Source organism: Aquarana catesbeiana, linkage group LG04, assembly GCF_042186555.1.
Source record: "Aquarana catesbeiana isolate 2022-GZ linkage group LG04, ASM4218655v1, whole genome shotgun sequence".
Classification (NCBI taxonomy): Eukaryota; Metazoa; Chordata; class Amphibia; order Anura; family Ranidae; genus Aquarana; species Aquarana catesbeiana.
The window spans coordinates 423995456-424020676 of record NC_133327.1 but is presented as its reverse complement, the minus strand read 5'-3'; the positions used below and the strand labels follow the sequence as shown (position 1 = coordinate 424020676).

At 44.9% G+C, this 25221-nt stretch overlaps 1 protein-coding gene across 4 annotated transcripts in view; it reads left to right on the top strand.

Annotated features, from left to right (window-relative positions):
• Positions 1–1042: 1042 nt before the first annotated feature.
• The window catches only part of REPS1 (RALBP1 associated Eps domain containing 1), a 259774-nt gene continuing 235595 nt past the window's right edge, over positions 1043–25221 (top strand). For 2 of the 4 annotated variants that reach the window (XM_073627386.1, XM_073627384.1), the window contains exon 1: positions 1043–2026. In XM_073627386.1, the coding sequence (XP_073483487.1) occupies positions 1874–2026 (153 nt within the window). In that variant the 5' untranslated portion in view covers positions 1043–1873. The remainder of the gene's footprint in view (positions 2027–25221) is intronic. The other 2 variants (XM_073627387.1, XM_073627388.1) reach the window with 2 other exon arrangements.

The following is a 25221-nucleotide window of genomic DNA, read 5'->3' as shown; positions in this document are numbered from 1 at the left end:
GGGGGCTAGGGGGGTACCCTAGACCTAAAGGGGGCTATCCCTAACTGCCCTACCACTTATAACTGTCACAAACTGACACCAATGCAAAAAAAAAACTGCTATTGGTGTCACTGTGACAGGGGGTACAGGGGGGTGATCGGGGGGTGACTGGGGGGTGAAAAGTGTGCCTAGTGTGTTCTACTGAAAGTGTAGTGTTTGTGCAAACTTACTTGATGTCTTCTCTTCTCGGCGCCGGAAGGAAAAGACTGGCTCGAGGAGAGATGACATTACTTCCTCTGCCGCTGTTTACATTACAGCAGCAGAGGAAGTTTTTTTTACTGTGGGGAGCGATCGCGAGGGGGTGGCCACGAATGAGTGGCCTCCCCCTCAGCCCGCGGAGGCAGATCACGTACCAGGTACGTGATTTTGCCTGTCGGTGCCAATCTGCCAGTTTGTAGATGCTATAACTTTGGAGCAAACCAATCAATATACGCTTATTGAGATTTCTTTTACCAAAAATATTTAGAATACATATTGGCCTACACTGATGAAGAGATTTGATTTTTTACATTTTTTTTTAGTAGAAATTAAAAAATCATTTTTTAAGATGTCGCCTTTTTTTGTTTATAGCGCAAAAAATAAAAACCGCAGAGGTAATCAAATACCACCAAAAGAAAAAGACATGCATTTTATTTGTGTACAGCATCGCACGACTGCGCAATTGTCAGTTAAAGTAACGCAGTGCCATAACGCAAAAAATGGCCTGGTCATGAAGGGGGGTAAGCCTTCCAGGGCTGAAGTGGTTAAAAAATATATACATATGTTATTTTATTTATCTACTTTTTCAAAGAACAGAGTTGCTGCTAAAGCGGTGTATCTAAAATGTTGTAGAATGCGATGCTACTTCTCACCACATGGTGGCACTGCAGAAATAACTGCGTCCATCGTCACTCATTGAAAGTTTCCTAAACTCTGCTGCGTCAGGAGCTTGCGTGCGCGCTCTTGTGTGAGCTGCAGGACGAGCCGCGCTCCTCCCCCGTGTCATCCCGCCCTCCTCACCGCAAGGGGTCGCTACTGTCACAGCGGCGCTCCCTCAGATCTATTAACCCGGAGAGTGAAGGGTGTCCGTCTCTACATCCGGCTCCCCAGTTCACGTCTTTTTTTTTTTCGGACTTGTGTATGTGACGACGTCACCCAGGGGGGCGCGACACTAGGAGCCTGTGTGTGCCGACCAGAAGAAACCTAGGCGGCCGGCCGAGGCGGAGAGCTCCGCTGGAGTCCCTCGGCTGCAGCCAACAAGCAAAGCGGCTCTCTCAGCGGCAGGAGCATCCGAGGCGGCACCGGGAGCGCAGCGCACCGCACCAAGCCCTCCCCTCGCTCCCGCCTCAGGCTCGTCACACCTGGGAAAAGTTTCCGGGAGCGCGCACGGAGGAGAGCGGGACATGTAGAGGGGCGGAAGCTGGGAGCAGCCCCCCATGTGGTGAAGGAAGTTCATAGCCACAGAGAGTGTGTGAGAAGAGAGGGGCGGTACTGGCTATTCTTAACTTCAGCTCCCCACCTGCTGCTCCCACACCCAGTCCTCTGTCTATTGAGGAAGCTTCCCTTACCCTGGGATTCCATGTGGACACAACTACCATCAGCATCTTCTCCTCTGGGCCCTGGACATATGGGGGCAGCCCATGCTGCCTGAGCATCCCTCCTCCTCCTGCACCCACCTCAGGACCACAGTGGAGGGAGCCCTTTTCCTGATGTCTTATGCCATCTGGTAATGCACATGTGTGATCACCTACCCAAACCAACACACTGCTGCAGCCCCCTTCTTCTTTATATTGGGGGAACTAGTGGCCTGAGGGTTGTTGTGAATCCTTGCAAAAGATAAGGTCTACTGTGAAGGATGGAAGGACTGTCCCTGAGTGATGCTGAGCAGAAATACTACTCTGATCTGTTTGCCTACTGTGACACTGACAGCACCAAGAAAGTGGCCTCCAATGGGCGGGTGTTGGAGCTTTTCAGGGCAGCACAGCTCCCTAGTGAGGTGTCTTTGCAGGTAAACAAAAATGTAAACACGTATATCATTTTCAGGCTTCTATTGACGTTCTGACCTGTCAAAGGTTTCTTTATTAGTTTTGGATCCCAGGAAGGAGTAGAACTTCTGTCAAGTTTTTATTGCTGCTTGTGACTCCACTGGGAAGGTCTTTTGTCAAATTTGGTCTGTGGCACCAGAACAAAAAGTCAGGGGGAATGGCGGCCACCAGTACTAGATGTGAGGTCATTAGTGGTCATTGGGGCTAGTCCTGAAAAGAAAGGCGGCCACCAGGACTGCTAGAGGTGAGGGGACTGGCAGCCGCCAGGGTAAGAAGGAACTGACAGACAATAAAAAAGAGGTTTTTAAAGCTAAACTTTTTTGTACCTTAAAGTGGTTGTAAACCTTATATACCCAGTGAACAGCCTCAGCCTACATAAGTTTTACATGTAGATCTGCTGTCTTCAGCTTTACATACTGTTTAGAAAGTGCATGTCCTGTTAGAATTTTCTCTTCCTTATTCAGCTGTGGGGTGAGGCAGCTGATTGGAGGAAAGGCACACACCCCCACTCCACATAGGCAGGGATTTGCAGAGCTGTGCTGTGAATAGACCAGCTCTCTGCTAATCTATTTATAGCACCCACCCTGACACAAAATTCAGGCTGGATTTATTGCAGTGGACTGAACTTGTCAGAAGTTATTATGCTGATAACAGAAAAACAGAGCAGGAGAAAGCCAGGGGACTTAGGGCTTTGAAGAGAGATAATAAAACACTACAGATATGTGCCCAGCTCAAATTTCATGAATCAGGTTTACACCCACTTTAATGCATTACCTGCATTAAGGTAAGAAAAACCTTCCACTAGTTGCACTCCTATAAACACAAGTCCTGTATCGGTCCAGCCCATATGCAGCAGTGCTAGTTCTGTCCCCCCCCCTTACAGGCATAGAGACACTATTGGCTTCTATTGCTGTCAATCAAACCTGTGAGGAGGGAGTAGAGGGTGGGACAGCGTCACACTGCATGTGGCGAAAGACGCACACAGCCCAGCTTAGAAGCAAGCCCACAGGTGTGCTACCATAGGAAGTAGCTTGCTGCCTGGGTGCACCAAGAAGAGGAGTAACTGAGAGCACTGGCAGGGGAACCCCAGAAGAGGAGGTTCAGGCCTGCAGGTAAGTATTGTTATTTAACAGAAATAATGCCTTTACATTTACTTTATTCTTTCCCTCCTCACTATAAAAAGTGCTTTTGTTTATCTCAATCCCTGTTGGTGAGATTTCCTATTACATCTTGTCTCTCTGCCCCTCCTGGCTTTGGAGCTGGAAGTGGGGGGACTTCTTCCTTGAGGGGTCAAATCAGTGACAGATTATAAACATTATCCACCCTATTCCAAATAAAAACTGTTTGGTGTTAGGCTTTAAACAAAAATAAACCAGTTTTGTTTTAGGTTGCAGATGTGTTGATTTCACTTTTTTTTTTTCTTTGAAAAGTGTCTATATAGGCTAGACTTAGTGTTACTAAACCCACAACAGTAAAATCAGTCTGTATATGCAGTAAAGCATACTTTGTTATACTCACTGTGGAACCTAAGGGGTTAATCCTATGCATTGTGTAAAAAGGCTGTTTGATCCTGACTTATCTGATCCTCCCCTTCTTGCATTGTCCCCAAAACATCTCCGGATAATTCAGTTAGTGGAGTCAGTCTGCACATGCTCAGTTTGGTGTGTATCGCAAGAGTTGTGTGTGTGTGTTTTTTTTGTGTTTTTTTTTTTTTTTTTTTTTTTTTTTTTTTTTTTTTTGGTGCAGGTGATCAGCACAAGGTAAATTGGCACCATCCAGAAAGAGGGTCAGGGGTCCTGCATCCTCATAGGACAGTTAGAGGAGAATGAAAACTCCTCCTACATGTTTTAACCATACACTGATAGAAGTCACAAGACTTCTATATACTGCTGATGAGAAGCAGTTTATATTGACTAAAATAATTGCATTTCCATGTTCTGTGTACTGTGGGAGACCAGATATAATAAATGCAGGGTCCTGGGTTTAGTAGCACTTTAATGCATGGCAGTTAGAGTATCTATTGTACTGTTCTGTGAAACTGGCATAAATGTCTACACTGTTCTCCCTAAACTGCATGTTTATTAACTGAGCACACGCTCCTGGGATCAGCTGTATCTTGGATGTGCACATGGGGCTAATTTCTTTAGAAAATCCCACACACCTGAAGAACAATCTAGCAGCATTTGAGTGCAATATGAATGTTTTCTATTATGATCAGCAGGCAGCTTTTTCAGTAGTTTTAAAACCCCCAAATAAACTTGGGATGATGCAAATAGTTTTGTTCCTTTTGCTTTGTGTAACAATGTTTACAGTTTCTAGTCAGTCGACATTTAAACTGACAAAATGTGTCTGACTAATTTTCAGTTTTTCAGAAACAAACATTAGCTACTTACTTACCTTGAACGTTTAAAAAAAAAAAAAAAAAATCAGGCCATGTAATGACATTTAACAGTGCAAGGATAAAGTTTAACCACTTATAGAATAACTCCAGAACTCTATAGGGTTTACAAATAGTTTAATCTCTCAGGAGGCGTATGCCACCTCTTGAATCGCTGCCTGTTCTTTACAATTTGCAACTTCTTTGATGCTGGCAAATATAGCTTTTGACTAAACAAATGAAAGTGCAGCGCAAACTGTTAAAAGCATTAAATAAAAAGTCCATCTAGTAAGACATATATTAAATTCTTCTTGGCACAAACAGACTATATAACTTTTGCTTTACTTCTATTGCTCTGACAGCAGACTTTCAGCTCTCACACACAGCAGCTGTCTTGTCCACTGCTGGACAAAGAGGGGAAGGACAGACAGGACAGCGGCTGTGTAGTGGAGCAGTAGGTTTGCTGTTTGAGCACTGAAAGTATAGCAACTTTTTTCCTGGAGTTATTTTTAAGTGGCCAAACTTTTATCCCTGCACTGTTAAATTTTGCCATTACACTGCCTGAATATTTTATTTTCTCTTTTGTAGTAAGTTAGCTAAAATTTTGTGTGGGGGTTTTTTTTTTTTTTTTGAGCATATTGTTATATCTGTAGTTAAGTGCTGCAATGGTGACCTAATGATGTAGCCAGTGGGTGTAACCAGTGGCCCAAACACAGTGCTCATCCCTAGCAGATCGAACAGATCTCTGGAGCACTGCTAATCCTCACCTACTGCCTTGCTACATAGAAGACAAGAATTAGAACTGAGTGGTTATGTAACCACAGCTTTATATAATAAAGGTGTTTGTATTCGTATGTAAGAAACAAATTCATGAACATTGATGGGATGGGTTTGGTAATCATTTGTTGACGGGGCCAACTCTGAGCTGGTCTAAAAAGTTAAATCTATCCTGTCCCCCAGCATCTGAAGGATATAAAGTTTGGTATGTGTTTTGGTTATGTGGAATCTACTAGAGAGGAAAACCCATCTTGGCTCTGTAGGCTTCCTCCCCTGAGTTGCTGTAGTGGCAAATGGTCTTCTGAAGCCACTATTCTTTTCTAGTCATGTTGCCCCCTCCTCTCACTGACCTTCTTCCATATAATTCAGGATTAGCGGCTGCTGTTGGCCCTGTTATATGTTATGACCCACGTTTCTTTACAAGAAAGAAGCCCGTAATACCAGCTGCTGGGAAACATGCACATAGGATGTTTTTTTTTTTTTTTTTTTTTTTTTTTTTGCTGCTCCTCTCCTGGATACCTTTGCTCCAGGGGAAGATGAAATCAGTGATTAAACACGCACCTAAAGATGTGTTTCACAAACGCCTTTAGGTGCGTCAAGCATTTGGGCATTAATTCCATTGGCTAGAATATTTATTCTGGCCATTGGAATGAATTAACGCTCAAGCGCTAAATGCACCTAGCACTCAAGGCCTTTTTGTTTTTTTTTGTTTTTTTCCAGCAAAATGCTCCTCTCCTGAACGTGTTTTTTTTCTGCCTATAAATGCTCCTGCCTCTAAGCACCGGTAAACGCCAATGTGGACATGTAGGCTAACATAGATTGGCGTTTAGAGGCAGAAAAAAAAGTTCAAAACACCCGTAAAAAGTGGTGTTTTTGATGCTCAGTGTGCATGAGGCTTTAAAGAGTAACTCTACTTTTGTTGAGAAAAAACATTCTCCTCATTGTGATCTATGTACATTACAAGGATTTTAACAAACTTTGTTTGCAGATTCTTACCTTTTTTTTTTTGTTCTGAAGAAATCCCTGTTTGTCTGTGTCCATGTGGAAAGTGAATTTAATGGGAGCGGTTTCATAATTGTCAGCTGCTGCACTTGCAGGCCTCTGAGGAAAATTGCAGGGTTTGTATCCCTTTAGATGTGTTTTCCTATTGGGAGTAAGGCTGGGTTCACACTGGTCCGACAAACGCTCCGACATTGGGAGCTCATGTCGCATGACGTGTGAAATTTAATGTTTCCCTATGGGAGCCGTCCTAACTGGTCCGACACAAGTCGTTCCGACTTTAGAAATGCTCCCTGTACTACTTTGGTCCGACTTTGATCCTACTTCAGCCTATTGACTATCATTGAAGTCGGATTGCCGTCTTGCATGATCCGACTTTGGCACGCGACTTGTGCTCAGATGTTCTTGAGGGGGAACTCCGCGCCAAATTTTAAATAAAAAACCGGCATGGGTTCCCCCTCCAAGAGCATACCAGGCCCTTGGGTCTGGTATGGATCTTGAGGGGAACCCCCTACGCCGATGAAAGCGGCGTGGGGGTCCCCCCCAATCCATACCAGACCCTTATCCGAGCAAGCAGCCCGGCCGGACAGGAATGGGGGTGGGGACGAGCGAGCGCCCCCCCCCCCCCCCTCCTGAACCGTACCAGGCCGCATGCCCTCAACATGGGGGGTTGGTGCTTTGGGGGAGGGGGCGCGCTGCGGCCCCCCACCCCAAAGCACCTTGTCCCCATGTTGATGAGGACAAGGGCCTCTTCCCGACAACCCTGGCCGTTGGTTGTCGGGGTCTGCGGGCGGGGGCTTATCGGAATCCGGGAGCCCCCTTTAATAAGGGAGCCCCCAGATCCCGGCCCCCCACCCTATGTGAATGAGTATGGGGTACAGCGTACCCCTACCCATTCACCTAGGAAAAGTGTCAATTTAAAAAAAAACACTACACAGATTTTTAAAGCATTTTATTAGACAGCTCCGGGGGTCTTCTTCCGACTTCGGGGGTCTCTCCGGTTCTTCTCCACGCTCTCCGGATCTTCTGCCGGGCTCCTCCGCTCTCTTCTGCTCTTTTGCCGCTCTTTTGCTAAAGCGGAGGAGCCTGGTCTTCAATCTTCAATCTTTTGCCTTCTGCCTTCTGCCTTCTGCCTTCTGCCTTCTGCCTTCTGCCCTCTTCTCCTGATGTTGACACGACGCTCTCCCCGGCTGGAATGCTCTCTGTGCGCTCTGCTCTGACTTATATAGGCGGTGACCCCGCCCCCTTATGCCGTCACAGTCCCTGGGCATGCTGGGACTGTGACGTTTTAGGGGGCGTGGTCATGATGACCACGCCCCCTAAAACGTCACAGTCCCAGCATGCCCAGGGACTGTGACGGCATAAGGGGGCGGGGTCACCGCCTATATAAGTCAGAGCAGAGCGCACAGAGAGCATTCCAGCCGGGGAGAGCGTCGTGTCAACATCAGGAGAAGAAGGCAGAAGGCAGAAGATTGAAGATTGAAGACCAGGCTCCTCCGCTTTAGCAAAAGAGCGGCAAAAGAGCAGAAGAGAGCGGAGGAGCCCGGCAGAAGATCCGGAGAGCGTGGAGAAGAACCGGAGAGACCCCCGAAGTCGGAAGAAGACCCCCGGAGCTGTCTAATAAAATGCTTTAAAAATCTGTGTAGTGTTTTTTTTTAAATTGACACTTTTTTCCTAGGTGAATGGGTAGGGGTACGCTGTACCCCATACTCATTCACAAAGGGTGGGGGGCCGGGATCTGGGGGCTCCCTTATTAAAGGGGGCTCCCGGATTCCGATAAGCCCCCGCCCGCAGACCCCGACAACCAACGGCCAGGGTTGTCGGGAAGAGGCCCTTGTCCTCATCAACATGGGGACAAGGTGCTTTGGGGTGGGGGGGCCGCAGCGCGCCCCCCTACCCCAAGGCACCACCCCCCATGTTGAGGGCATGCGGCCTGGTACGGTTCAGGAGGGGGGGGGGGCGCTCGCTCGTCCCCACCCCCATTCCTGTCCGGCCGGGCTGCGTGCTCGGATAAGGGTCTGGTATGGATTGGGGGCGACCCCCCACGCCGTTTTTTTCGGCGTAGGGGGTTCCCCTCAAGGTCCATACCAGACCCAAGGGCCTGGTATGCCTCTGGAGGGGGAACCCATGCCGGTTTTTTATTTAAAATTTGGCGCGGAGTTCCCCCCTAAAGATTCATACCAAACACAATGCCGGCATTGGCGGGGATCCAAGTCGGATCCCCGTTCATTGAAAGTCGGACACATGCCGGCTTCATGTCGCAGGGCAAAGTCGGATCCAAAGTAGGACGGCTGTCGTGTCGCACCAGTGTGAACCCAACCTAACTCACCAACAGTGACACTATTTTGTTGCAGTGGATGCCTAAAATCTAATTTGTATCTTAAGCCAGCTATAGACGGTTCCAGTCTCAGCTGGTTCATCAGGGTCTGGTCTAGATTCGAACAATGTATGGGCAGGCTGAATGTACCCAAGTTGATCTATTAATTAACTTGGAAAGAATAAGGTTCCCTCATTCAACATGCAACTTTACAGACTCAAAGAGTAAACATTTTAATGTTGTAGTTTTATTCATAAAATATAAAAAGTAGTAAGAATTGATAAAGAATAAAATTCTCTCTCAATGTCCAAAAAACATTACATATAAAAACGGGGGTACATAGTAACTCATGGCGGAACCGCCTAATGATACTGTTACAATTCACATGTAAAGGCTACGTAAGCCAATTCCAATGCATTTCAGATTTCTTGGACTCCTTCAGGGAAATCCCTGTATGTGATGTTGATATATTCTGTGGAGTAATGACAGTGTTTGTCATATAGTGAAATTGCTGTCACATATAACATGGCATTATATAGTGGCAGAAAGTGGATTGAGTGCAGTACTCACAATGTGCACCCCCAGGATCTGCAAAATCTGCGACACCTTTTTTATCAACATCACAAACAGTGATTTACCTGCAGAAGGAGTCTCCGAACTCTGAAACCTGTTGTAATTGGCTTAAGTAGCCCCTGCATGTGAATTGTAACCGTATCATTAGGCGGTTCCGCCATGAGTTACTATGCACCCCCTTTTTTATATGTAATGTTTTTTGGACATTGAGAGAGAATTTGATACTTTATCAATTATTACTACTTTTTGTATTTTATGAATAAAACTACAACTTTTTAAATGTAACTCATGTTTACTCTTTGGGCCTGTAAAGTCCCATGTTGAATGAGAGAACCTTAATTCTTTCTATAGTAGTTTGGGATGTGGCCTTATGACAAAGTAATCTTCCTACCATTTGTTCAATATTAACTTGGGTACAACCAGCCTGTCAAATTTGACATGTGATAGTTGCCAGCAGCTGTTATATCCACTAGCAATTATCGCTCCCGGCAGGGATGGTTTTCCCCCACCCGGAGAACACAATAGCTCTGCGGGAGTGATTGCCCCATCAACACTGACTGTGTTAAACGGGGAATCCTAGATTTTTTTTTTTTTTCCTTTCCTTGGTTGTAGGAAAGAAAATCGCTACGTCTACGTCCAGCCTTAGTGCAGACTTCTGGGAAAATCAGTAAGCCAATCACACAACTAGGAAATGACAAATCTGGAGGCCATTCTTTACACCATCTGTGTAGAGAACGCCTCAGGGATGCCATATTGCATTGCATTTTTCAGAAAATGACAGCGCTGCAGATTGAAAGGGAAAGGTAATTTTTAATAACATTCAATTAATATGACTTGTGTTGTGATCGTATATGCTATATTCTTTTTTGCTATTCCCCCCCCCACCCTCACACGGAAGTGGCGTTGCCCTTTAACCCCTTCCTGCCTAAAGGTAAAACAAATCTTAATGCCTAAGCACAGTTTTGCAACTTTGACATGTGTTAGGAAAACCGTACATATCACAGCTTTGTGCATCCAGGTGGATTGTGCGTTGTTTTTGTCAGGACAAATTGGGCTTTCGTTTGGTAGTAAACAGTTATGGATAGCGTGTGTGGTTTTTTTTTTTTTTTTTTTTTTTTTTTTTTTTTTATATTTTAAACATTTTAAAAGAAAACTGGCCCAGAATATAAATGTTAAATGTAACGGTATGTTTCTTTCATCAAAGAATACCCAAAATAAATTTGCCTGTGCCTGATTGCCGATTGCAGCGATACCACTGTTTTGTACCTGTAGTACAGCCCAGAAACTATAGTGTGCATTTTTGCTTTTTTAATCCTACCTTAAACACACTGACTTAAAATAAATCCTGTCCAAAAAATACTGACCTTGACCTTTGACCCAACACTGACCTAGAACATTGATCTGGGCATTTTTTTTAATTTAAAATCTATTTTTATACAATTTTTTTTTTTTTTTTTTTTTCCTCTCTTTTTACAGAGCGAGAAAACACTGGTTTAGACTTCAGTGACTGATTACTGTGATAGCCAGTCGGAGGCTATCACAGTGATCAGGTGACCCAGAATCATTAGTACGGGGCGCGCTCCCAGCACAAAGGGAGATACACAAATATGCAGCCCCACGGAAAAAAGCCCAGTCCAGTGGAGCCGCATATTTACGGTAAATAATACTCCATTGTCTTTCTACAGGTGTCAAGATCCACAAGCACATATGTGGACCAACAATTAGTGCCAGGAGACACACAATGGCTAGACATGTATATGTGTCATTTTGAAGATAAGTCTTTTGGAGTCTGGCACAGACTTTAATTAGAATTAAGCAGAATTCCAGGCAATTTGCTCTGTGAACTACACACGCTTACTGTTTTACCTGGCAAAGGATTTGTAATTCTACTTTGGCAGCCTTGTGATTTGCGTACTTCTACACTGCCAGGAAGGCAACACGCTTATTTCCAGGTCCGCGTTTAAAACTTTTTTTTTTTTTCCTTCCTTGATCTTTACAATGAAGAACGATTCACCATCTCTGTCCAGTTAGGGAGGTGGCCTAGGAAGCAGCAGAGTTGTACCAAGAAGAAAGAGCAATTTTCCTTGGTATGCATTGTATCAGAAGTGTGAACGACAAGGATAGCATAACCCTTTTTGCTGCCAAAACTGTTTTTTTGTTTTTTGCACACAGGTTAAAAAATATAAAAATAATTTAAGACCTGAACAATGTATAAACCCCCAAAACGTGTATTTTCTGAAAGCGGACACCCCAGGGAATAAAATAGTGGTAGTGTTTGTTTTTTGTTTGTTTTTTGTTTGTTTTTATATATTGCACAATAGTGCCGCAAAGGTCTAAGCAATGCAACATTTTTGTAAAAAATATACTAAAGTTTTTGTAGGGCACTCAAATGCAATAATTTACCCAATTTTGTGGTAAAATATAAAAGCTGAGGTTGCACAAGGTAAATAGATACCAAACATGTTAAAGCCTAAAGCAGTTCCCCACTCTAGCAAAAAATTATCGGCAGCTGCAAATGCTGTGGCTGCTGACTTTTATTAATAGGACACTTACCTGTCCATGGATCTAGTGCTGTCCTCATCCGGGCTAGTTCTTCACTAGCCTTCGGGTTCTCATTGCCGGCATCTTAAAAGCCCTTTCACACTGGGGCGGCGTCGGCGGTAAAATGCCACTATTAGCGGCGTTTTACCGTCGGTATGCGGCCGCTAGCAGAGCGGTTTTACCCCCCGCTAGCGGCCGAGAAAGGGTTAAATACCACCGCCGCGGTATAGCCGCGCCATCCCATTGTATACACACCGCTCCTTCACCGCTCCGAAGATGCTGCTGGCAGGACTTTTTTTACCGTCCTGCCAGCGCATCGCTCCAGTGTGAAAGCCCTCGGGGCTTTCACACTGGAATGAAAGTAGCGGCACTTTCGGGTCGGTTTGCAGGCGCTATTATTAGCGCAATAGCGCCTGCAAACCACCCCAGTGTGAAAGGGCTCTAAATGTGGGCACCTGGCTGTGAGAGCTTGCGGCTTTACACCTGGCTGCCCACTGCGAATGCACGAGCTGTGCTGCATTTTGTGAATGACCCCACAGTCTTTTGGGACCTGTGATGTGTCCCTGAAGCCTACAGGGAGGGAGGGGGAGAGAAGAAATTCCACTTAGATTGCCTAGGCAATCCAAGTGGAAGTGAGAGTGGGTACCCTTCAAAACTCGGTACCCCGTGCCACCACCCCCCCAAAAAAAAATTACATCTTACAAATTAGGGGGGGGAGGACCCCTTTTGAGTGAAGCTCAGCTGTAAATTTCTGTGCGCCTGGGAAATGGCAACAAGCTTCAGTATCCTATATATTCCATAGGTGATGCTTTAAAAGCCCCTTACAGGTCATCAGTTTAGCATTAGTGAGGAGGTCTGGTGCTAGAAATATTGTTCTCACTCCGGCGTGCGCGGTGATATGTAACTGTAACGGAATCTTCCCAGCACCCAGCTTTGGTGCGTCCTTCAGTATACAGCCAGTCTGGTCATCAGATGATATAGCCAATCGTACAAAAATAACTTGTATGGACATGGAATGTTTATTTGACCAACTAACACAAAATATATACCACACAGGAGGACTATCCTCCCCCCGATCAGATTACTCTAACAATACAACCTGTACACAGGAATATAATTACAACAACCAACATATACTATAAACATTACGTTAATTAGCCACCTGGATGACTCGGAGGTCCCATTCCAGGTCAGACTTGCCAACTTCGATCTCAGAATGTACAATACACATTAACATAAGTATAAACACAGCCCACAAGGGTTTGCTAGTAGAGACAATAGGTGTTCCAATTAACACAGTGCTCTCCCCCTCCTCAGCCTAGTAGGCAGCAGATTATAGCAGGAGACCTCAGTAGCAGACTGTCCGTCTTCTGCATTGAAGACCAAGGAATACAGATCAATGTGATCAGCTCTTTCAATTAACATGTATAGTTCCGACTCAAACAAGCCAGGAATAGTCTTCATATATTTCTTGAGGGATATTGTTAATAACTATTACTGTCCCATTTGAAGTAATCCAAACCACATTCTCAGTGTCCATTAAGTAGTTGTCCATTATTTGCTCGGTTACCCTGTGCCCCTAATAGACACAACAAATAAGACAAGAGGGGCATGGGGAGCTGAAGCAAGGGTTTCCCAACCTCTCCAAGGGGAGCTGGGAACCACAGCCCCCCACCCCCAGTGACTCCCGTCATAGTAACGTGTATCAACGTTTTCATGTGTAGGCACCCCTGATGTGTGTTTTTTTTTTTTTTTTTTTTTACATGTGTATGTGGAGGTGGCAAGTCTCAAAAATTGGGGAAGATTTTATGTGCTTAGGTGTAACTTTATTTTATTTTACAATTTAAAAAAAAACTTTTTTACTTTTATTATTTTATTTGTCTCTGTGCTAGTTGCAGGAGACCCCCTGCCAGCATCCCATTCAGCCCAGTGGGTCTTGGGAGGACGAGTAGGAGCAGCAAATTTGAGCAAAAACTTGCTCTGCCTGAGATTTCACCCCTACAGGTGAATCATCCCTACCCCCCACCCCCCCTAAGTTGGAACAAATGCACTGACATTTTCCCCCATACATACTGTTTTTTTTTTTTTTGCTGGTGGAGGGACTTGCTGCAGCCTCCATCTGGATATTTTTCCAGGTAATAAGGATGCCTTGCCCCCTGACCACAGGCTTAGATGGAACGGAGCGCCGCATGGGTAGGTGTCAGTTTTTTACATTGTCTCGCCCGCCCGATTACCTCCACCGTTTGATGCCGTGATCGGAGTCCTCCGCACCCAGCAGAGCTGGCTTATTCCCTCGTGGAGGCTCTGCGGGGTGTACCAAGATGGCGTAGATGCCGGAAAACGTCACTTCCGGTCATGCAGTTCCGGTTGGCGCCCATTTTCCCGGAGTCTGGAGACTTCTAGGGGAAAACAGAGCGGCACTTCCGGTGACTCCACTTCCAGGAGGTGCGAATTTCAAAAAAAAAAAAAAGAGGGGGGGGGGGGGGGAAGCAGCAGAGTCCCCCTCCCTAATGGAATCCCAGGAAGGAGGGCAACAGCGGCATGTGCAGGTACATCCAACAACCTGCACGGGGTCAGCTGGGGGCGGGGCTGGAGCTTAAGCAGGAAGCAGTTTAAAAGGCTACTCTAAGCAGAGGATCCTGGTGACTGAACATGTCTGACGCTTCTCCACCCTGCCCTGGAGCTGTCCTGGCTTGCAGGATCTGCAAGGTAAGCCAGAATACTCCTCCAGGGTTACCTCTGTCTTAACCTCACTGCAAAACTGCCCACTTACAGGCAGTCTTTAACCGCCTCCCTCACGGGGACCTTTTTGTGCTTGATTTCAGGCAAGGACCCCAGAGGAAACGAACGCGAAAAAGCAACAAAGCATGTACTTCGTGCAGCCACCGGTTTTTACCTGAATGGGAAAAAACCCATATGCCAAAAAATGCATAGACAAAATGTTGGCCAAAGAGTTGCAAGGTTACCTGAAAAATCTGCTCAGCTCTTTCAAAAAAGATAAAGCGCACCATGGCACTGCTACACTTAGCAATTAAGACGTTAGAAGCGCCAACAAATGCCAGTCAGGCCAGTACCCCGTCTACCAGCGGGACATGCATTTCTACAGGGAACAGGCAGAGCGACAGGCACAAGAGGAGGATTTGGACGAATACAAACAATCCACAGCAGAGGATGGACTTTGCTCAGACTGAGGAGGAAGATCCTGCTTCAGAGTGCAATTTATTTCTCTCAGAAGACACGGATAACCTTCTAAAAGCTATAGCCGACACGCTAGGTATTATAGAGCAAAAAGCCGCAGAGCTCACACTATATGACCAGATGTATAAAGGACTACAACCCAGGAAACCTAAAACATTTACTGTACACCAAACTCTTAAAGATATCGTCAAAGTGTGGGAAGACCCAGAGAATAAACTCTTCATACCACCTGCAGTCAAGCGCAGATATCCATCTGGCAAGAGTCACAAATAAATTTGACTTAGCCTTCGACGGCGCGGGTACCTTAAGCGACCCCATGGATAAGAAAGTAGAAGCCCTTTTAAAAAGGGCCTGGGAAGAGCAGGGGCTGCGAACCTGAATCCAGCAATAGCTTCCACCTGCACAGCCCACACCTTACTAATTTGGTTAACCCAGCTACAAGAACTACTGGAAAGTGACACACCTAGAGAAGAATTAATTAAAAACCATCCCTACACTGACCAGAGCGGCAGCTTTTCTAGCAGATGCCTCAGCTAAAACCGTCAGAATATCTTCAAGGACCACAGCGCGACTCAACTTAGCCCGAAGAGCCCTGTGGCTGAAGTCTTGGGATGGTGATATCCCTTCTAAGAACAGACTGTGCGGAATTCCATTCACTGGAGACCTACTGTTTGGGCCTGAATTAAAAACTGTACTAGACAGGACTGCAGCAAAGAACAAGGGTTTTCCACAAAGCAAAAAGAAGCAAGGGAAGGCGCCCTTTCAGCAATTCAAGAAATTCAACAAGCCGGGAGCAAAGAAGCGCTGGGGACAACAAAACAAAAAAGGCAAGGGTGAGTTCATCCTCAAGCCTCCTAACCCAAAGAACAAAAAACAATGACTGTCGTCAGGTGGGGGGCAGACTCGCAGCTTTTTACCACCAATGGATGGAAGCAACAAAAACAAATTCATCATACGCACCATAACGGATGGCTGTACGATAGAATTTTCCGCCCGCCCCCCAACCAAGTATCTAGTAGCCATGCTACCAAAGGACGAAGATCGGGCAAAGGCCTTTTTACAGTCCCTGGAGAATTTACTAGATCAGAAAGTGATTCGCCATGTATCTGAAGAAAAGGAACAAACAGGATTTTATTCCCATATCTTTGCAAAGAAAAAAACCATCAGGCAAGCTAAGGCTCATACTGAACCTCAAGCCACTCAACAGAGGAATAAAATTAAAAAAATTCAGAATGGAGTCTATTTACTCGATCAGAAGCATCCTACCATGGGAGATATTTATGGCGACAATAGAACTACAGGATGCAATACAAGGGCCAGCAACTACTCTGCAATATACAGCTCTCCCTTTTGGCATCTCTTCTGCACCCAGAATCTTCTCAAAGATAATTGCAGAAGTGCTAAAAGGTCTAAGACAACAGGACATTGGTGTAATACCATACCTAGACGATCTACTGTTCTTTGCAAATTCAGCAGAGACCCTAGAAAACAACCTGTGCACAAGTATGTCCCATCTGCAAAAGATGGGGTGGATAGTGAATACAGAAAAATCACAGATGACCCCAAGCCAGAGAGTGGTGTATTTGGGCTATGTACTAGACTCCAGACTAACCAAAACCTCCTAACAGAAGAAAAGAATGTAAAAATCACGCAGGCAGTAACCTCTCTAAGAGGGACCAACGCCATTACGATCAGACAAGGAATGGCAGTACTAGGGCTAATGACTTTTTCAATCCCAGCCATCCCCTGGGCACAGATTCACATACCTCTACAGTATTACATTCTGTCCCAGTGGGATGGCAGCCACTCATCCCTAGACAAGTCCATTCCTGTTCCGACCACAGTCAAACACTCCAATGGTGGCTCAATCCACTTTGATACATCGAAGGGCACAAATGGGTTCAATCCGACCCAGTCAGGATCACCACAGATGCCAGCGCCCTAGGCTGGGGGGCACACATGGAGGGCCTCTGCACACGGGAAATGGAGTTCCAGATGGTCCCAAGCCTCCTCAAACATGAGTTTATAAAAGCTGTGGGGGAAGCATTAAAAGCATTCAAACCAGCAATACAGGGGAGACACGTAAAAGTACAATCGGACAACGCCACGACAGTGGCATACCTAAACAGGCAAGGAGGGGAAAAGTCCCAAAGCTTAATGAGGCAGATGGGAACAATCCTGCTATGGGCAGAATCAAACATAAGGTCAATATCAGGCATCCACCTGAAAGGAACGGACAATATGCTGGCAGACTTCCTGAGCCGGAAGACCATTAAACAGATGGAGTGGTCACTGAACCAAACAACCTTTGCACAAATCACTCAAACGTGAGGGGTACCCGAGGTAGATCTGTTTGCCTCCAAAGCAAACGCAAAATCACCAACATTCTTCTCACTGGGTCCCACAGATGGCAACAGAGTAGATGCCTTCAACCAAAGCTGGGGATGGCAACTGTGTTTATGCATTCCCTCCAACTACCATAATTCCAAGAGTGATTCAAAAAATAAAGACAGAGAGAGCAATGGTGATACTGATAGCACCACTCTGGCCCCAAAGGGCATTGTTCAGCCACTTAAAGAACCTCAGCATTCAACCTCAACTGACACTTGCGGACCAGCCAGATCTCTTATTACAGGGCCCAGTCAGCCATCCGAACCACAGAATCCTGAAGCTTTCGGCTTGGTTACTGAAAGGGTAAGACTTTAGAACAAAGGGCTGTCAGACAAGGTGATCAATGCCATCCTAGACAGCAGGAAACCTGTGACTAGGGCAATCTACGAGAAACTGAGGAAAAAGTTTGTCTCCTGGAACAAAAACACAGATTCCCAACAGAGGGATAATCCCAACAATTCTGGATTTCCTGCAAGATGGAGCACACAAAAACATCTCCCAAGGCACGCTGAAGGTACGAGTGGCAGCACTCTCCTCGTTCATGGAAAGAGATTAGGCCCCGAGGATTATGCGGACACAGAGGGAATGCAAATTAGGGTACACCCAAGTTATGTATAAAAATATATTCACTTTATTATTAGAAAATAGAAAAATGTGGCAATGGAAATTGTACAAAAAATATATAAACAATAATACTTCTCAATTGGAGATAGGAGTAGCTGCTAGACTTGGATCACCAACATGTTTCGGAAGCCAAAAAGAAATGTTTTTGACATATATATTTCCCTTTTCAAGGTTAATAGAAAAGCAGACTATTCCATTTCTATCGAGAAAAAAGGGAGAAGGGAGGGAGTAATATATCAGTATTGAGAGTAAATAATTTACAAACAACTAGTTTGGACATAGTAATATTGTGGCAAATGTAAAAAATAGGCAAAAAATATATCTATTCGTACTTACAGATGTATGTTCAAATCTTGTAAATATGCACATCAGTAGATGAAACGTCAGGCCAAGGGTATTTTGCGCAGCTGTGCCTCAAAGCTCAATTCATGTAGTTTGAGATGTACTAAGAAATCGATCCCATGTGTAAGATACAAACTATGTAAAATATGGCTGAAGTGAATGGGGACAGGTATAATGCTTGTCCTGAAGCAGTCCAACAATGCTCACGAGGATACCCCAAAAGAGGGGGAGACGGGTATCTAAAAGTGTAATAGTATGTAGGCATAAAAAAAAAAAACTGATACGTAGAGGTAAAAAATTGCCAAAAAACATGGCAAAGGTTCAAACATTTGAACCATGTTTGTATTACCTGAGATGCGGTAGTCAGAACCTGCTCACAATAGTCTCTGGCGTTTCCTGGCTGTGCAGCAATCAATGCTATAATCAGCTGGAATATATACGCCTAGAGGCCAAGTGGGGACAATCAAACCAATTAGTAATCTACTTGTTCAATGGGAAGGGGGAGGTGGAAACAGGAGTCAGGGAGCGTCAGCTGACAGCTTTCCCAATCACCTGCTATGCCGCCTTGATCTCCATATCCGTCTCCTACAGGCATCCCCTGGGCGATCCGGCATCACCGCGTCTAGCGCAGTGACGTCAGATGTCGACACGGCCGCCGACACGATGGTGGGCGGATAGACTGGGCGCTGGAAGGGCCCAGTGCGCATGTGCATAAGACTACTGTCTCCACAGGAGCGTTCGCCGATGTACCCTGAATAGGGAGCTGCCCCAAGGGTGGCAAGAATTGCCACCAAAGGGGCCCCACGTGTCGGGGAGCCTCGGTGGACCACCAGGAACAACCAAGCCTGCCCAAATTCCACAAGGAATGACAAAAAAGTGTGGGTACAGCTTGTTTTTTTACCCAGGCCATCAGCTACCATCTTAACAAATAAGTTTATTATTTGTGCAATATCTGTAACAGAAAAAAATTAGTAATATACAGTTAGTGCAATATAATATTTGCTTGTGATAATAGTGAGCAAAAAACTTTAACAATTAAATTGCAAAAAAGGTTCATGTGCTCATTATATACAAACACATACTGTCAGGATTACAAGAGAGAAGAAGAAAAGAAGACAGGAGGAAAAAGAAAAAAGGAGAAAAAGAAGGGAAGAGAAACCAAAGATAGGGTTACATGTCTTTGTCAAATGAGCCTGCAGTAAAGCCTGGTAAGAAAGACCTAAAGCTAAAAGCCTCGTTGAGGCCAGGGGGCGAGGTGGCATTGAGATGGAATATCCACCTGAGCTCTCATTGGAGGAGAAGTTTATCAAGATCTCCTCCACGGGTGCCCGGGTGTACTCGATCCAATACCAATACTTTGATAGTGGGGCAAATGTCATTGTGGGTTTGTAGCACATGTCTTCCTAGAGGTACATCAGGGTTGTTGGTTTGCATAGCCCTGATGTGACGATATAGTCTTTGCCACAACTTCTGTATAGTCTTACCCACTTAAAAGCAATTACAACTGCACAACAATAGATAGACAACTGCAGTTGTCTGGCAATTGGAAAAATGCCTGGGCATGTAGCGCATTCCATTGGGTAGGTATATATTCCTTCTAGGGTCCATGTATTTACAATATGCACATGAACCGCACGGGAATGTCCCAAGCATCTTGCATGGGTCTCCTCTCCCTGATCCCTGAAACTCACTTTTGACTAGAAGGTCACCCAAGGAGGTGGCACATCTATATGTTAAGTTGGGAGCCGGAGGTACTTATGGTCCCACCGTGGGATCAGATGTGAGGAGGTGCCAGTATTTTCTGCAAATTTGTCTGATAGATAAGTGATCATTAGAATAGGTAGTAATGATGCGGCTGTGAGTGTCTGGTGATTTATTTTTGACACTCAATTCGTGTCTCTTGATGTTGTCTGCCTGCTTAAAGGCCCTCTTAAGGTTCTTATGGCTGTATCCTCTCTCCAAGAAGCGCCTTTTAAGGTTATTGCCTTCTCGTTTGAAATCTGAATAATTGGAGCAATTGCGCTTGATCCTTAAGTATTGTCCATAGGGGATGGACTGGATAAGGGGTCTGGGATGGAAGCTGGATGAGTGAAGGATGGTGTTGCCTGCGGTGGTTTTCCTGTAGTTTACAAGATAACAACATATTTGTATCACTCTTGAATATTTCTACATCCAAGAAAGTGATCCTTAAGGGATCAGCAATCATAGTGAACTTAAGATTAAATTCATTTTGATTTAAGGCTAGCAGGCAATCATCCAGTAATTTAGATGGTCCATCCTAGACCACGAAGATGTCATCTATGTAGCTGTGCCACATGACAACACATCAGTGTGGTGTTTGGGTGGATGCTTGTTAGTGCCTAGTGTGGAAGAATTGTCACTATCCCGTCCCCTTTTAGGTTGTCTCATACGTTTGTTTTTGAAGGATCGGAAGATGCCATAGAAGACAGAGATGAACTGTCTGATACGTCAGTATGTACGATGTTCTGTGTTGATTTGGGTTTGCGTGGTCCTCTAAAACCCATAAACCAAATAATAAAGGAGGCCCACGATCCCCTGATGAAGTCACGTGTGGTGTGACGTCACGCGTAGGGACGGGACAGGCTGTACATGCTGCAATAGTTCTACGAGCTCGCCGGAGATAGGATCGGCTTTTATGTTTGTAATGTGAGTACCTGTTTTACTGAATAAATAGCTGCTTGGTTAAACGATACTATACTATTATTATTCCCCTTTTTCTTATCCCCATTACCATCGAGGTACCTACCCCATGGAACTAGGATTACGAGGTTAACGCTTTACAGATCTAGGAGGATCTCCCCCAAAATAAGTTTTGGTCAAAGCGCTCGCCCTATTACCTTAAGGTAAGGGGCCATTTCACATATAGGTGTCTAGACACGAAGATGTGCACCCTGTGATCTACCTCGAGCACTGTACCTTTATTGCTGCATGCCCGGACGCTGCTATCACGTTTATTAAGAAGGACTTGTTTTGCGGATACTCTTCACAATATTACTATTCACATTATTTTATTGTGCATGGTTTGGATAATCTAATCACGTTAGCTTCGAATAGCTTGTATGCTATAACACCTGCCTATTTTTGGGACACTATTTTTATTGCCTTTAAGGACACCATTGCACCTATGTCACTTTATTTATTGCATATTTGAGTTGTATTATGAGTTATCGTCTATTGCACTATGCACTTTATTATTACTAATTGCCACTGTTTAATACTATGATGAATTTATTTATGGATATGATGAGATTGATTCACTGATTGTCCATTTTGCGACACATTCTTGACACATTTTTTATACTTTCCCTATTATTTATTTATGTACATTAATGAGATATAGGTATTTACTATTATTAGCACAGATGTTTATTATTATTTAGAGCTGTCACCTTATTTATTGAGAGTGTCTTCGCAGCTGAGATTACCACCTTTTAATTTACACCATATCCTCATTTTGCACATTTGCACCTTAATTATCTGAGTTATTCAAATATTCACGCAGGATTAGCGCAGCACCACTTAGCTATATTATTCAAAATCCAAGCCCTGTCTATGATGGAACCATACTGCCTATTACATATAGACAAAATAATTCTCTCGCCAGACCCAGCTTTTCTACCCAAGGTCTCTTCAACGTTCCATAGAACCCAAAATATCATCATCCCTTTGATTCCAAAAACTATGGACAGCAAAAAAAGACACTTACAACAAACTAGATGTAAGAAACACACTCATAACATACCTCCAAAAGAACAAAGGGTTGGCGAAGAACGACTTCTCTTTGTCCTCTATGCGGGAGTTAACAAAGGGAAGCAGGCATCCAAAAAATACCATCAGCAGATGGATAAGAATGGCTATACAGACGACCTATGAGGCACAAAACCTCACCCCTCCATGCGGGATCAGGGCACACACAACCAGAGTCTGGTCAGCCTCGGTCGCAGAGAAAGCAGGGGCAACTCTGGAGCAGATCTGCAGGGCAGCGACATGGTCGAGCTTCAGTACCTTCGCAAGGCACTATCGTATAGACTAGCTGTTCAACCAAGACCAGGCATGTGGTCGCAAGGTGCTCCAGTCTCTATCCCCACCCTAGTAAGTGTTGCTTGATGCATCCTCTCGGATACTGCCCTGGAAGACGATTCGAGAAAATAAGTACTTGGTAACTCTTTCTAAGAAGTCTTCCAGGGCAGCACTAGTTCCCACCCTTAAAAGGACAAATACCAGATACAATGGGGGAGCTTTAAGCTTACTGAGATTTCCTTTGGTGCTTTAATACAACTGAGGCACGCAGGTAAGACTGTCACATTTTTATAATGGTGGACTAATGCGTTTCCAGTTTCAGGGAGGAGGAGCCTATCTCTCTGATGCTGCCCTGGAAGACTTCTTGGGTACCTGGTAACTTTTTATAACTCCTAATATATATATTTTTTTCTCCATTTGTTTTGGTGATGGGTTCCCGTTAATGTGCTCCAGTGAATCGAGTGCAGCACATATCGCACTGCATTATGTTCATTCCCAGCCATGCTGGCCAAGGAATATGAAGGAGGGACCCCAAAGTGACGTTCTGGGTCAGCAAGAAGGGGAGGCTAGCAGATGCATGGCATCGAAAGGATTAAAGGTAAATTCCAGGTGTGGATTTTATAGCATGCTTATGCTGGTCCACCTTGGACCAACCATACCTTTTTAGGGACTGCTGTGGAAATGGCAAATAACTCTAGTAGTTGCCACTCCTACAGTAATCACCGCTGTTGTCTGGGCCCAATGCTGAGTGGCTGCCCTGCTGCATAGCAATCACGGGCTCGTCGGTCACTGGCGGTATTCATAGAACACATCGCATTGTAAAAAAAAAAAACGCCACCTTCTCTAATCGGAGAACACCTTGCATTTTTTGAGAAAAATGCAAGCTGTCCTGTGAATAGCCCCTAATACTGAGAGAGCCACTCCCCGTGGTTGCTATGCAGCTGCTTAGCACGAGACCCGAAAGGCAGCAGTGACCACTGGAGTGATTATCTGCTTTCAACATGTATGGCATTTGCATATTTACATTGGTCTAAGCTGGAATAAAATCTATACCTTGAGCTTATCTTTAGCAAATTGTCATGTATGCATATAAACTGTATATTCATCTCTTTGCCTGGAGTTTCATTTTAACATCACTGTGTCAGACAAAGCTCCCTGAATGAAAATTGATCATAATTCCTTGCAGATAGGAAATGGAGTGCAGTTACCTGAACATTACTTACTATGAAATCTAAGATAGTTTCCTGGTATGGTAGCTCTTTCACGGTTATGTGTATGCATTTTTTGTGAAGTTTGTTGCATGTTTTTTTTATATTCATCTATACACTACACATGCTTTAGACACACATTGAATTATATTTTTAAATGTGTTAATGAAAAATTGAGGGAGGGATTGTGAAGGATAGAACATTTCCACGTTACAAATGTGTGATCAACATGATCTGACTTTGAGATGATTGCGACTTTGATCAATTAAAACAATTTCTTTTGCTTCTGGTATGGAGGAAACCTCACACCAAATTTATGAAAAGAAAAATGGCATAGGGTCCCCCCTCCAGATCCATACCAGGCCCTTTGAGTCTGGTATGGATCTTGAGGGGGGAACCCCACTCATAAATGAAAAAAGAGGAGGTCCCCCACCCCAAAGCACCTTGTTGATGGGGACAAAGGCCTCTTCCTGATAACCCTGGGCAGTGGTTCCGGGGGTCTCCGAGGAGGGGGCTTATCGAAATCTGGTAGCCCACTCTGGCAAGGGGGGCACCCAGATCCCGCCGCCCCCCCCCCATGTCAATGAGTATAGTGTAGTGTTACATAAAACAAGAGTCCTTTATTAGAAATGAAGAATGTCCACTGTCGTAGCACCATGTCTCCTTCCTCCGCCGACCCGGTTCTCCTCTGCTGGCTCCCGCTGTTGTCAGGTCCGGTGTCTGCCAGTTCTTGTATAGCCATGGGGTGTGGCCATCTGGGGATGTCAGAGACCCTGCCCGTCGGGACATCACACGGAGACCCTGCCCCCAGGTGATGTCCCTGGGTGGCCATGCCCCATGACTATATAAGAACTGGGAGACGCTGAACCTAACACAACAGCGGGAGCCAGTGTTGGAAGAAGACCGGGTCGGCGTTTTTAAAAAAAATGTTGGCGTGGGGTTCCCTCTCTAGATCCTTAGAGTTCAAGTGGCATGCCGCAAGTCTGATCAGTTAAGATGATGATTTTGACTTCCATTCAAATCAGTGGGCTGAAATTGTGCCCAAGTCAGACCAAAGTCGGACCAGTTAAGATGGCTCTCTTAGGGAACTATTGATTTAGGAAAGTCATGCGACTTGTGCTCTTGATGTCGGACCAGTGTCAACCAGCCCTAAGTCATACATTTTCCTGTGAAAGGTGTTGCCAATCAGTCCAGAGGTTGTTAAAAAAAAAAAAAAACGCCCATCCATCCCTTTGTGTGCACTTCACTTGCAATTTTTTTTAACCAAGGATGAAGCTAAAGCCTGGCCATAAACTGTTGAAATCTTGGCCAGTACAGCAGGGACTGGTTGAGATTCGAACCACATATGGGCAGGCTGATTGTACCTAAGTTGATCCCTTGTCGAACTTTTGGCATGCGTCTAATAACTGTATTGTTCCCGCAAGGACAGTCCAGCCCCCCCCCCCCCCCCTCGCTGGGAGAACACAATAGCTCTGCAAGACGGATTCTTCCATCAACACTGACCAGACTGCGGTTGCAGGAAAGAAAATTGCATAATCTATGAGCGGCTTTAGAAGCTTGTTTGCATTACGACATTGAATGGCACCCCAAAGCATCTACAGAGCTCATCTGTGCTTTAATTCACCACAATGCATGTGTGTGTTGTGGTGCACTTCAGTAAAGAAATAGGGCAGGAGGTATTTCTGATTTGTTGGAGCCCACTCTAAATGAATGAACCTTGGTGATGCAACATGTCGAAAAACAAAAAAATGTGTGATGCATGCATTATCC